The following is a 15,064-nucleotide window of genomic DNA, read 5'->3' as shown; positions in this document are numbered from 1 at the left end:
GGCAAGGCTTTAAAACTCATAATATGGTATTGTATATAACAAATAATAAACTTTTGTGATTGTGAATAACTGCAGTGTTCCGTGAGTATAACTCTACCGCTGTGTTAACATGTGATGTGAATGTATGTCGCTTTGTATTACACAGTATGTTGAGACAGAGGACTGCAACTGACAGAAAGCACTATAGCATGACACAACAGTATTTCTTCAAAAGGAGATCGTGGAGACCTTTTAATCGTCCACGATCAAAATCGTACATCCCTATAAGAATGTTTATTTCAGACACAGCAAGTGTCACAGCTCAAATGTCCAAACCCCGCCTAATAACAAGCAAGGGGAAGTACCGTAATGGAAAACAAGTGAAATTTGAAAACACAATATAATGCAAAATAATATTCCAAAACAAATATACTAGGACTAAGAGGGACATGTTATAATTTTGACAAAATTTATTTCAAATTTAATTTAAGCACTTTCAAGGGCCAATATTTGTTTTTTTAAGTACTTTTCAGGCCTTGAATTCATGTGTCTGAAATCCAAGTACTTTCAAGGTGCGTGGGAACCCTGTGAAATGGAATTTTTTGTGTAGCTCAGCCCCAAACTCAGTTCTTACACAACCTGTGAATGGCTTAATATGGCTTGTTGTAGCTGCCTCTCTATTAAGGTGGGATAGGAGAAAGTATTTGAACCATTTAATAATCATAATAATAATTAATAAACACTTCCCATTTTTTTAATTAGTTATTTGTTGTATATAATTTAATGGAAATTACCTAAAACATTATGATTAACAGCTTGTTAAATTCCCTGATCTGCCCTTTGTGGTATTTACACTGCTATATTCTAGAAATATCATGGGAATTTTTTTATTCACCTGTCCTGGTTGTTGGCCCATCATCGGTGGAACAGCTGCTCTGAGGTTGAGAGTCGCCCCCCTTGTGGTGAAAGTGGGGCTGGCCATCCTGTGAGTAAAAGAGGGCCTGGTGAAAACCACTCTGGCCTGAGGAGGGTACGGGGGCATGGGGGGTGGAGTGGAGCCAGAGCCAACGTTTGCTGTAGGTGGGGTGGACTGTTGCCCCTGCTGGCCAGATGAGGCAGCGTTTGCCATGGCCATGGCTTGCTGAGTTACTTGATGCATAATGGCTTGCATGAATTCTGGAGGTAGACCAGGGATCTGAACAGTAGGGGGGGCACCTGCAACATGCAAACATATGTGTATCATATCAAAACATGTTCATGTTGGTGCAGATCACTCAAAATAATTTTATTTCATATGTATATAATTATAATTGTACAATTAATTTGTTTTAATATACATTAACACACACTGACACATATATTAGGGCTGTGTGATTAATCAAAATTGTAATAAATCATGACGCAAACACATGCGAATTCTAAACTGCAGAAAGCCCCCGCAGTGTGCAAACTGATTGCAATGCGGTTGACAACAGAACAGAGTGGGTTTACCATTACGACATGGAAGAAAGCAAGAAACATGGAAGGTGATTTCAGGGCAGGATAAGGACTTGCCCCCCAACAACTGTGTGTCTAGGGAAATATTGCTTCAAAATTGTAATATTGATCAAAAAATTCATGATAGTACTTTTTTGTCCATATTGCACAACCATAATATATATACCATTCAAATGTTTGGGCTCAATAAGATTTAAAATTTAATTTTTTTTTATTTTTTTTTATTTATGACTTTTATTCAGCAAGGATGGACTAAATTGACCCAAAGTGACAGAAAAAAAAAAAAATCTTTTGTTACAGTTGTTTCAAATAAATACTGTTTCTTTTGGACTTTGTATTCAAGAATCCTGAAAAAATGTATCACGGTTGGGACAAAAATAATAATCAAAAAACTATTCATAGATTAAAGGGATAGTTCACCCAAAAATGGAAATTATCTCATGATTTACTCACCCTCAAGCCATCCTAGGTGTATATGACTATCTTTTTTCAGACAAACACAATCGGAGATATTGTTAAAAATATCCTGGCTCTTCCAAGCTTTATAATGGGAGTGAATGTGGGGCGTGTTTTGAAGCCCAAAAAAATGCATCCATCCATCATAAATATAATCCAGGGGGCTCCAGGGGGTTAATAAGGGCCCTCTGAGGTGAAGAGATTGGTTTTGTAAGAAAAATATCCATATTTAAAACTTTAATAACTAGCTTACGGCAGACGGCCGTGCACATCGATTTGTGGCGGAAGAGTGACCCCTGACGCATGACGCAATGATGAACGTGGAAGCTTAGAGGATAGAGCAAAACACCGGTCACGAATTAGAAGAAATTTTAAAGATAAATGTCGGAGGATTTCAATATAAGAGAAGAGGAGCTTGAGATTGTTGCACAGCCATATTTGTTTGAACCAAACAAAGCTGTCTAAGCTTACGATACTCCTACATCCTGCGTCATACATCGTGTCAGGGGTTACTCTTGTGGCGCAAGTCGACTTGCGCTGTATGAGTACAGTCGTCTGCCGCAAGCTAGTTATTTTAGTTTATAAAGTTTTAAATATGGATATTTTTCTTACAAAAACCCATCGCTTCACTTCAGAAGTCCTTTATTAACCCCTGGAGCCGTATGGATTATTTTTTATGACGGATGGATGCATTTATTTTGGGCTTCAAAACATGCCCCCCTCCCCGTTCACTACGATTATAAAGTTTGAAAGAGCCAGGATATTTTTAAATATATCTCCGATAGTTTTTTCGTCATTTACACCTAGAGTGGCTTGAGGGTGAGTAAATAATGGGATAATTTTCATTTTTGGGTGAGCTATCCCTTTTAAGTGTCTCTCAGAGTATGAATTTCAGATAATCTAAGGACTAACCAGGCTGTCCAGCGCCAGCAGCGTTCTGTTGTCCATTAGCCTGTGTGGCGTTTCCAGAGTCTGAAATATATTAAACAACTCAAATTAAATTCATTTAATTCATTAAATTACACCCCTCCATCCAACACACATACAAATGAAACCCACCATCAATGTTCATCTGCATCATCACTACAGGCTCCATGGTTTGATGACTGATCCGGATGACTCTGGGCCCCGGCTGTCCAGCCTGCTGATTGGCTGGACCAGGCTGACTGGCAGGTGTTGGTACCTGGCCTTGCTGATCTGATTGGCCAGTTGACTGAGGTTGACCATCAGCTGATGGTCTGCCATTGGCTGACATGGTCACAGTTGTTCCAAGATTCAACTGCAGGCAAGTTAAATGTCAATTTAAAAATTAACTAACTTGTTTCAGTTAGGCCTACTTCAACAAATTATGTTTATAGACCCTGTGGTCTCAGTATTTCCTGAAACTTTGGAAAATGTACGTCTTCCAAAAAACACCTCAGTAGTCATCTATGAAGTGCTCTACAAAACTTTCACTTTCAGTGTTATGTACCACATGTTTCCCACTGCACGAGTCTCACAGACCACATCTTTACCTGCATGGGGAGGTGATGCACGCCTCCTGGAGCCAGCACAGAGGAGGTGTAGTGGGACATGGGGCGAATAACATGAAGGTGTCGAGGGGGGTTGCTCAGGAGGTTACACCGCAAGTCGCTCAGGGCGACGAGGGCGTTTCCCAGGAGACGGAGGGCCTCCCCCACGAGATTGAGAATGCGTTGGTCCTCATCCCTCTCTTGGGTCTGTTTTTCAAAAAAAAAAAAAAAAAAAAAGAAAAAAAAAAAAGGATTTAACTCTTCCACCCATTCAATGAAATCATGCTCAAATGCCAATTAAATCAACCTACTTTAAATTAATAAAATAAACTAATTACATTCCTTTAAAATCTATAAAAAGAAAACAAAAAAAATATATACTACTATATTCAATCAGCCACATTTTGATTTAGAGTTGAAGTTTTGCTTATTTAGATGATTTCCATTATATACAATACCATATGAAAGTTTGGGGTCTGTAAGATTCTTTTAATGTTTTTGAAAGAAGTTTTAATAACACTTTATTTAACAGTGTCCTTGTTAGATGTTACATGTAGTTTCTATAGTAATAAAAATAAATTATGCATAATTACATGCAACTAACCCTAATAATAAGTATATGTAGTCGGCTTGCTGTGATAGTTGGTGTTACTGGTGTTCAGCCGCAACACCGGTTACATCACTTGCCCACCGCGGCACCGCCCCCCACTGTCGTTTTGATTTTTTACAGTAATAAAAATCATTTATTTCAGTTAGAGAACAGACACGACAATTAAAAACTGAACGCGTCTGCTCAATTCAGCGTGGGCCGAGCAAGACCAGCAGCAGGAGTCAGATTTCACCTCGTCCACTTCGCCTCAATCTTGACTGAGAAAACGACGTTGGAAGATTTGAATTCAAAGTGAAATGTAAAAGCACCTTAAGCGAGTTTGTCATTGTACTGTTTTGTTGCTGTGTTTTTTTATTAAGAATAATAATGAAGCCACCATTTAAGCAATTGCCACCCAAGAATTGCTGGCAATTCGAAAGTGAAAGTAAAATGTGCACGGCCGCAATGGCATTCATAATGGTGCGTGTCCTCTGGCTGCAAGGTGAAAAAAAAAAAAAAAAAAAAAAAAAAAAGAGGGAAAACCCCACCGAAAAGAGGAAGAATTTCCTCACAGTCACATCCATAATATGTAGTTAATTAATATTACTTAGTACCTAAATAAAGTTTAACTGAAGTTTCTTTTGCTCACCAAGGCTGCATTTATGATGCAAAATACAGAAGAAAAACATTAATATTGTGAAATAATATTACAATTAAAAAAAATTAATATATTAAAATAATAGATTTTAAAATTATGTAATTTACTCATGTGATGTCAAAGCTGAATTTTCAGCATCATTACACCAGTCTTCAGTGTCACATGATCCTTCAGAAATTATTCTAATATGCTGATTTGCTGCTCAAGAAACATTTATTATTATTATCAAATTAGAAATATTTTCAAAATAGTGAATACTGATACATTTTCTATTCAGGATTATTTGACACCTCTTAGAAACCTAAAAACATTGCTTTCAAAGTTTGTGCTTAAATAGACTACTCTTTTAATTGAACAGCAGAAACCTACATTAATGCACATTTAAAAACAAATACTGATAGAAGATCTAAGCTAATATCATGCCATGAAAATGAAAGAATCACTAAATATTGATATACAGTCAAATTCAGACACCTTGAACATTTCATTCATTAATACAGTTTATTCAGTATAGTTTAAAAAAATGGTAAGAAAATATGACAAGATCTCAGAGTTAAACTGTGTCAGAAAAAATTAATCTTAATTATGTCAGATAACACTTAAGCAAAACATGGTCAGGTCAAAGTGTCTGAATAATTTTTGTCCCAATTTTTTATCAATTTTACTGATAGCCCACTGTATGAAGAATTTTTGGGTATAATATGTCACAGTTTACTTTATTTTGCTATCCTCACTTACATAAATGAACTATAGTGTCCTGCACCCACTAGTAAAAATATATCAAAAATATCAAAAATGTCTGAATAATTTTTGGTTTGGGTGTATGACTGCATCTCTAGTCTAAATTTCACAACTCGGTTTTGATATCTTTGTCCACTGAAAATGTGAAAAGATTTTTTTTAATGTTCTGTTGGCTGAATAAATGATCTTGATTTCCAAATTCTTTTGCATTCACATTCAAACATGGAGTCTGGCTAAGGTCTACAAAGAGGACAACATTTATGAGGAGTGGGCTTCTTACATTGTTGTTGTAATCTGCAGTTGTGGCCGCCTCTAGAATGAGGTGAGCTCTCTGAATGAAGGGCTGGAGCCTCTCCTCCACTCTCCTCAGCTCTGTTAACATCTCCACCATCTCGGCCGGGCTTGGGTGGCTGATGGGAAGACAGCATCATCATAAATCAATATTTCTAAATGCAATTTGCTTTAAAACATTGATCGTCAGGGCATCACTAATGGATTTAATAAGCTTGTGATACTGAAAATAAAAACGCACCGGCTCAGACAAGCTGCTGCTTGGTTTATATCACTGTGTAAGTGCAAGTGCAGTAGAGTATTATTAAGTATACAGTGAATAAATCAAACAAAACAGTCTCTGCTTAGTCAACTAAACAAGACGTCTTACACTAAACATAACCTTTTGTTTGACACTCAAAAAGCAAGTCACTAGCGGTAAGAATGGTGGTTTGTTTGACTTTTAAAACTGGTGAGTAGGATATAGAAGTAACAGAAATAGTGGGAGCTTCGCTTTTCAGTGGCTTGGCAAAGGCATATTACCATAGCCAAACTCCCACAGTTGGTTTTAATCGTCTCCGCTGATTAACTGCACATGAAACCGAGAAAATGATTCATCATCTATGTGGAGTGCTATTGTATGTATTGTATTATATGAACTGCACAGTTTTTTGATAAAACAACACTGATCACGTGCCTTAGAGTCAATGTCTCAACTGAACAATAAAACCATTGTTAATATTTTACCTAGAAAACTGTGACATATCATTAGGGAACCAGGTAATAATAAAAAAAAATTAATATATGATAAAAATCAACAGTAAAATAAAAGGGACTTTTGCAGCCTAAATGGAGAAAACTTATTTAAGGATATTACATAAGTTATTCAACGCTAAGCTGCATTTTACATTTAATCATTTAGCAGCTTTTATCCAAAGCGACTGAGAATAATAGAAGCAATAAAACAAAAGGGCATCAATATATAAGTGCTGTGACAAGTTCCAGTTAGTATAGCACAGCACACATAGCAAGATGTTTTTTAATGAAAAAAAAAAAAAAAAAAAAAACCTGAATAAAAAGTGTTAGTATTAATGGATCAAGTGTTGATGAAAAATGCCGTTTAGCCGTTTCTTGAAAATTGGTCGGACTAAGTTAGGCAGGTCATTCCACCAGCACGGAAGTTTGCTAGCTTACTTAGTATATACTATCAATCAAGTTTGGGGTTAACAAATGACAAATGAATACAATTATTCAGCAAATTAATATTTCAAATAAATGCTGCTCTTTTCAACTTTCTATTTATAAAAGAATCCTGAAAAAAGCATCACATTTTCCACAAAAATATAGAGCAGCATAACTGTTTTCAACATTGATAATAAGAAACATTTCTTGAGCACCAAATCATCATATTAGAACGATTTCTGAATTATCATGTGACACTGGAGACTGGAGTAATGATGCTGAAAATTCAGCTTTGCATTCACAGGAATAAATATATATTACATATAAAATATATTAAAATAGAAAACAGTCATTTTAAATTGTAAAAATATTTCATAATATTACCGTTTTACTGATCAAATAAATGATTAATGAGACTTCATTCAAAAACATTTTAAAACTCTTACTGACCCTAAGCTAAATCAAATTAATATATATATATATATATATATATATATATATATATAATAGAACTATTTACAGCTCAGCAAGACGTTATTTTCCTTAAGCAGTGAGGTTAATCAAAGAGACAAACCCACATTTCTTAACCTGATGTCAAATGTCAATAATGTCTAGGCAGACTGAAGTTATGCCTACTCGTTCACTACTGAAACTGTGTCTCCCGGTTTAAAGAACTTCCTCTGTTTTGTCTCATGTTGTAGGCGGTTGATTTTAAAGTGTCTGTACATTTCCTACAAATTTCATTTTTGGGCCAAACTAAAAGGTAAAATGAGACAAAAGCAACATTGTTGTCAGGTGTTTATGAAACTGAAAGACAGAAACTCACATTTCATTTTTCCAAGTTAGTCATTCTTCAGTAAGACACAAAAATCAATCTTTCATGTGGCAATTCACTAGTAATTTAAATGGGGACGTTTTTAGTAAACAGCCATAGTTTGAGGAAAAATTAAAAAAAATAAATAGAATCGTACATTCAATTTTCATTTGTGGTTTTCTTATTTATAATAGGGGGTGAGACAAGTTCATTTGTGTCACATGCATCATAATTACCAAGTCATAATTCTTCCAAAAACACACTTTAGAAATCACCAGATTTCTTCCCACATGAAGCCATGACAGGGACAGGGTAGGAGGAAGTTTGAGCACCTACAAATCTTTACCAGACTTAGAGTAAACTAACAGTCAACCATCCAAGTGAACATTCTCACATCTATTAAAAACATACCCCTAAAATGCCCCAATCTGTTAAAATAACTTTAAGTGTGAATAACTGATGACTAAAACAAGGTCCTTATTTGAACTTCTTGATGTACATTTTGACTCATAACTTCACAATTTAATTAATGCCCTGGTTCAAGAAGAACAAAAAAAGCAAAACACAAAAACGAATAGTCCATTGCTTCACCCAAGAATGAAAACTGTGCTTATACCATTCCAAACTTGTGCCATTAACAAACACATACAGCACCTTCACATACAACAACAGTGATCAAGATCAAAAAACAGTGAACAATGATCAAAAAAACACCATTAAGGCATTGTAAAATAGCCAATACAAAAAAAAAAACATTTATCAATAAAGATTTATTATATTAAGCAAAATAATTAAAGTATGATTATGACTAAACTGGTCCTACCTGAGGCCTGCTGGAGGGGCTGGAGCACCCTCAGTCTGGGTGGAGGAGGAGGAGGATGGTGGGGTACTGGACGGAGGAGGAGAAGTATCCATGGGCTGTGCAGAAGGAGATGGAGTGGAAGTGGAGGAGGTGGGTGGAGGTGCAGAGTCGTCCTGGGAAGAGGAAGCATCTGTGGGCTGCCCCTATTAATAAAGACAAAGATGAAGGAATAATCAAAGAATCAATAAGAAAGGTGCATGCACATTTATTCGTCCTGATACCTGGGTATGCAATTAGCCAAGCAAGATAACTGTCAACAAAATCGCTTACCTCCAGTCTTTGGATCACAGCATTGGTGTCTCTCAGCAAGTTCTCAGCCAATAGCAGCCGCAGTCTGGGCTCACTTTGCAATGACTGGTCCAAATCTATCTGAACATTCACAGAGCCATTGGTCTGAAAGAAAGAAAGAGTATAAAGATACACATGTATAGAAATATATAATTTTTTGCTTAAGAAAACGTGTTCAAATTGTTACATTTGTCTTTGAGACATTTTTTCTTGTTTTCTGTTTATTTTTATTTTCAAAGATAAATGTAAATCGAATGATTTTATATATATATATATATATATATATATATATATATATATATATATATATATATATATATATATATATATATATATATATATATATATATGAAAAGTAACATTTTAAACAATATCTCAATAAACACAAAAACAATTTCCAAAATGTTGACTAGACTAAGTTTTATATAACATCTGTTTAGCTTATAACATGAAAATAAGGTTAATAACACAACTTAGATTATACATTTTTCAGTTTTACTCAAATTAGGGTGATGCAAAAATGAGTACACCCCACAACAAAAACTTATACATCTAGTACTTTGTATGGCCTCCATGATTTTTAATGACAGCACCGAGTCTTCTAGGCGTGGAATGAACAAGTTGGCGACATTTTGCAACATCTATCTTTTTCCATTCTTCAAGAATGAGCTCTGTTAGAGACTGGATGCTGGATGGAGAGTGATGCTCAACTTGTCTCTTCAGAATTTCCCATAGGTGTTCGATTGGGTTCAGATCAGGAGCCACTGAATCACTTTCACTCTGTTCTTCTTCAGAAATGTGTTTAGGATCATTGTCATGTTGGAAAAGTGCACGACGGTCAAGGGCACGGAGTGATGGTAGCATCTTATCTTTCAGTATAGAGCAGTACATCTGTGAATTCATGATGCCATCAATGAAATGCAGCTCCCCGACACCAGCAGCACTCATGCAGCCCCACATAAGGACACGGACACCACCATGTGTCACTGTAGGCACCATGCATTTTTCTTTGCATTCCTCACCTTTGCGACGCCATACAGTTTTGAAGCCATCAGTTCCAAAAACATTTATCTTGGTCTCATCACTCCAGAGTATAGAGTCCCAGTAGTCTTTGTCAGCATGGGCCCTGGCAAACTCTAGGCGGGCTTTTTTGTGCCTGGGCTTTAGGAGAGGCTTCTTTCGTAGACGGCACCCATGCATGCCATTCCTCTGCAGTGTACGCCATATTGTGTCATGGGAAATAGTCACCCCAGTTTGGCTTTCTACTTCTTTAGATAACTGCAGTGAACTTGCATGCCGATTTTCTTCAACCCTTCTCATCAGAAGACGCTCCTGTCGAGGTGTTAACTTCCATGGACGACCTGGACGTCTCTGTGAGATGGTTGCAGTTCCATCTTTTTTAAAATTTTATACCACTTTTGCTACAGTATTCTGACTGATAAGTAAAGCGTTGCTGATCTTCTTGTAGCCTTCACCTTTCTGGTGTAAAGAAATTATTTTCTTTCTCAGGTCTTGTGACGTTTCTCTTCCATGTGGTGCCATTGCTGACAGCATGAAATGGGAAGGGGTTTTAACACCCTTTTTATAGTCAACTGTCTGCTGGACACCTGTGTAATGAATAATTAGACTCACCTGTGGTTGAATTCTTGTTAAATTAGACATTTGTAGTCTAAAATGTAGCTTTGCTCCAGAGACTTTCAGTGGGGTGTACTCATTTTTGCATCACCCTAATTTGAGTAAAACTGAAAATTTTGTTCTGAGTTATATTATTAACCTTACTTTCATGTTATAAGTTAAACAGATGTTATATAAAACTTAGTCTTGTCAACATTTTGGAAATACGCTGAGCACTGTGTATACATATATATATATAGTTCTATATATATAGTCCGCGATTTGCACGCAACGCATCCACATCCACTAATGTCCGATTCACGACCTAATGACTCATTCGAACAGATTAATTTTAATAAATCCTGAAAACAACTGATCTGTCTAACACAACACTGAACTCACTGTCTGAATCGGTGTAACAGTTATAACAAAGCATTAACTCAGAACTCTGAAATGAGAACGTAAGTGTGCTTACCCCAAGAGTGTTTAGTAAGATTTAGCCTTAATAATCCACAGTATTTTCGGGTTATTTATATGACAATGTGTAGTAATTAGGCCTACCTATAAAATCAGTTAGTTTAGACTGGAGTGAGGTAAAACCAGAACAAAGCAAGTTGTTAGCTAGGTGCATTCAATTGTGTATGGTAGAAAATTAGATTATTAACTTTTTAATGCTACTTTTTAATACTGATTATTAATTATTATTATTATTATTATTACTATTATTATATATACCAAAATAATTTTCAGGTCTAGCAAAGAAGCATCTTCTCTTACAAAGCTATGAAATCACAGATTTTTTTTGCAAAGAGGGCAAGAAAAGATTACAGTGAGAGTGGCAGGTAATTTATTTTAAGTATTGGGCTCACAGATCACGGGGGTAGGGTATTTTTTACTGTTTGTGTCGATGACCATGTCTGTCAGCCACCACCGAAGACCATTTTTGATCCAGAAAAAAACCCTGAAATGTAAGCTATTATTTAATTGTAAATCACAGGAGCGAGTCTGTGACCCATAGACATCACCAGACTCTTGGTTTCACACTTTGAAATGCTTTTTCAGGCCTTTAATACAGCCATTTTCAACAGTTGCTTGTTTGAGGGGGTTTCTGCCTTTAGTTTCCTCTTCAGCTGGTGAAATGGGACTAAATAGGATTTAAATCTGGAGACTGACTTGGCCAATCTAAGATCCAGCATTTCTTTACCACGATAATCTCCTTGATTGAGTCGGCAGTTCTAGTGTTTTGGGTCATTGTCCTGTTGCCATATGAAGCACTTCCCAGTGAGTCTGGTGGCATTTTCTTGAACACAAGACTCTTTTGTACACTTCTGAATTAATTCTTCTGCTGCCATCATTGAATAAGTCAACAATAAAGATGAGTGAGTCTGTTCCAGAGGCAGACATGCATGCCCATGACATGACACTACCTTGAATCATTTGCAGTTTCCTTTTTTTCTCTCCACACTTTTGCTTTCCCACTTTGATAAAGATTAATCTTTGTCTCATCTGTCCATAAAACTCTGTTCTAAAACTCTACTGGCTCATCTCTGTGTGTTTTTGTAAATTCAAAATGGCTTTCCTATTTTTGGTACTGATCATGATCTTGCTGTGTATCCTCTGTAATTCTGTTGGTGAAGTTTCCTGCGAACAGCAGATTGTGAGATTATCACCCCAGCTTTCCGCGGGTTGCTGGTGATTTGACTGACAGTTATTTTAGAGGGGTTTTTTTTTTTTTCATAGTCCTTGTCATTTGTCGATCATCAACTGCTGTTGATTCTTAGCTGACCTGGTCGTTGCCGGTTTCTGAAGCTTGCCAGTGGTATCTATCTTTCTCAGGACATTCCAAACTGGACATTCCAAGTCAGTCTCCAGATTTAAATCCTGTTGAACAAGCATTTCACCAGCTGAAGAGGAAACTAAAGGCAGAAACTCCCCAAAACAAGGAACTGTTGAAATGGCTGCATTAAAGGCCTGGAAAAGCATTTCAAACTGTGAAACCAAGAGTGTGGTGATGTCTATGGGTCACAGACTCTCTCCTGTGATTGCCTGCAAGGGATTTACAGATAAATATTAGCTTTTACCCATTTTCATTTACTTAAAGCTAAACCATCCCAATACTTGTGCTCACATTAGGCAGAGGGAAGAAACTCTAAAAGTGCTGTACTTCTTAGCTGGTAAAACATTTTGTGTTGAAACAGTCAATAATAAAATGTGACATTCTGTATTTCTGCCTCATATTAATCTTTTAATCACATTTATAGATGTCTTGACACCACAGCTAACAGAGCAATTTTGTCTTTACTGTCCCAATACTTATGGAGAGCACTGTAATTATATATATATATATATATATATATATATATAAAATCAAATTCAAGCTGTTCAATATCAAGGTATAATTAATATATATTTATATTTAAAGACTACAGTACATTTTCATTGTTAAGTGCTGTTTTTCAATTTTTTTTATAAAGTTCAGCAGTATTTTATGTGTTTGTTTTCATTCATTATCCATTTTAAAAAGGCCAGCATGGTCAAACCTTATTATCGTTATCGGTAAAATCCTCTATCGGTCGACCTCTACGCAAGACCACACCGAACGCGTTGAGTACGTGTTAGAAATCAGGAATGGTGAGAGAACATTGTGCTTGGTATTTTTTTCATCTTCAAACCAAACTTGGGTCTTATGCTGACAAAGGTGGAGAATAGGTGGTCTTTTGTGGTAGTTTGAATGCATTCAACCACATAAACGTCTTCACTATGAAAGCAATCCGGTCGAATGAGTTTTCGACTACCTCTGAAAGTAGTCAAAAGTGGACAAGCTCAAAACCTTTTAGACCCCATTTACACCTTTATTTATCATCGTCCACTTGTGATCGGATTAACGAAAATGCTTCTTAATACAAGGTGTAAACAGGGCCTTTGAGAAATGAGGTGATAAGCAATGTAAATTATGAGAAAGTGTTTTTTGACCTTGGATGCATTTAAACCTATTGTAGTAGCCCCCCAAAACGAAATTAGGAACCTTTAAAATAGTATAATACAGGCACTTTAAAATGTAATTTATTTCTATGATGGCTAAGCAGCTATTTCAGCATCATTACTCCAGTCTTCAGTGTCACATGATCCTGCAGAAATCATTCTGATATTCTGATTTGTTGCTCAAGAAACATTTCTTATTATCAATGTTGAAAATAGTTGTTGCTTAATATTTTTGTGGAAACCGTGATACAAAAATTTCCCAGGATTGTTTGATGAACAGAAAGTTAAAAAGAACCACATTTATTTGACAGAAATCTTTTGTAACATGCTTTACTCTGACCTATGGTCAATCTAATGCATCCTTGCTGAATAAAAGATTTAATTTATTTATAAAAAATCTTTAGTTCACAATGGTACTCACCCCGGTGCTGGTACTGACTCGTGGATTCCTTGCATTTTCTCCCAGGCCTGACATCATCTGCTGAATGGACATCTGAGGAAAGAGAATACATTAATCAAAAAGGACAAAAAATAAATAAATCAAGCAATACAGTCATATTAAGCCACCTGAGCATAAAAAAAAAAATCTCTACCTGAATCTGCTGAGGGTCCATAATGTTAACCGGAACATTAAAAGTACCCAGCATGACGTAGCTGTTGGCGTTGCGGTCATGTGTAGGCCCAAGAGGGGTCCCTTGGGAGCTACTGGTTGAATTTGGGTTTTGACTTCCTCCCTGTGTCACCCCAGAGGACCCTGGTACACCACCTGAGCCGGAGCCCTGTTGGGTGGTCTGCGGTGGGGCCCGCTCTACGAGGTGAATGACTTTTCCGTCCACATCTAGACAGAGATGGGAAAAGTACAGAAAAAGTCACAAGTCTGCAAAGGGGATATTATTCAAAAGCACATGCTGAGTTGGATTAAAAAAAAAAAAAAAAAGTGTAGTTTTGCTATGTAATTCAATTGAATTGCTTTCTATGGAATTATATTCAAGAAGTAACAATAGCAAAAACTGAGATTCTAAGTACTTGATTTGCTGGTTTTATGCAAATCAACTCACTGTACTCTGTTAGGGTCTTCTCATCTTGAAGTACTCTGCCCTGGTAAATGAGTCTTTGTTTGTCAACAGGAATTCCCACAGAAGGCGATATGTGCTCCTTGAACTCTTTCACGGTCATCTACAAAGGGAAACAAGTCCTTTCTGTCTTAGTCTGCGGTCACATAACTCGTTATTCACCTTGAATTGTAGTGGAATGGATAACATTAGGTCATCAGCATAAAGGGCACGTGACAATGTGCATAATAAAATAAAATAAAATAAATAAAAAAACTCCAGCTCACCTGTGCCTGAACTGTGTAACTCCTGCTCTGGGAGTCTAGGGTTTTCACAGTCACTTCTATGGTACTGCTTGCTTGTTCTTCCATTCTGTCTGTATTATGCAAGAAAACAATAACCATGAAGAAAGTTGAAAGAAAATACCTGCTTCCACTGAATACATAAAATTCTGAAATGAACTACACGGTATCACTGCCACAAGGAAAACCGTGTTGTATTTCACACAGGCCACAACTGATACCCAACTGTCAAGCACACAGCACCTTTCCAGAAATGTCTTGCTTTAA

General features: G+C 36.5%; 1 protein-coding gene across 2 annotated transcripts in view; it reads right to left on the bottom strand.

The window, feature by feature from the left end:
* bag6 (BCL2 associated athanogene 6) overlaps positions 1–15,064 on the bottom strand; it is a 33,400-nt gene that overhangs the window by 17,835 nt on the left and 501 nt on the right. For both annotated transcript variants that reach the window (XM_051862336.1, XM_051862337.1), the window contains exons 2-12: positions 14,783–14,871; positions 14,502–14,619; positions 14,037–14,281; positions 13,865–13,936; positions 8,830–8,952; positions 8,521–8,702; positions 5,712–5,841; positions 3,447–3,650; positions 2,992–3,211; positions 2,845–2,904; positions 875–1,194 (exon numbers count right to left, since the gene is read on the bottom strand). In XM_051862336.1, coding sequence (XP_051718296.1) covers positions 875–1,194; positions 2,845–2,904; positions 2,992–3,211; positions 3,447–3,650; positions 5,712–5,841; positions 8,521–8,702; positions 8,830–8,952; positions 13,865–13,936; positions 14,037–14,281; positions 14,502–14,619; positions 14,783–14,871 — 1,763 coding nt within the window. The remainder of the gene's footprint in view (positions 1–874; positions 1,195–2,844; positions 2,905–2,991; positions 3,212–3,446; positions 3,651–5,711; positions 5,842–8,520; positions 8,703–8,829; positions 8,953–13,864; positions 13,937–14,036; positions 14,282–14,501; positions 14,620–14,782; positions 14,872–15,064) is intronic.

The sequence above is a fragment of the Ctenopharyngodon idella genome, chromosome 15 (genome assembly GCF_019924925.1).
Source record: "Ctenopharyngodon idella isolate HZGC_01 chromosome 15, HZGC01, whole genome shotgun sequence".
NCBI lineage: Eukaryota > Metazoa > Chordata > Actinopteri > Cypriniformes > Xenocyprididae > Ctenopharyngodon > Ctenopharyngodon idella.
This window is presented reverse-complemented; position numbering and strand designations above follow the sequence as displayed.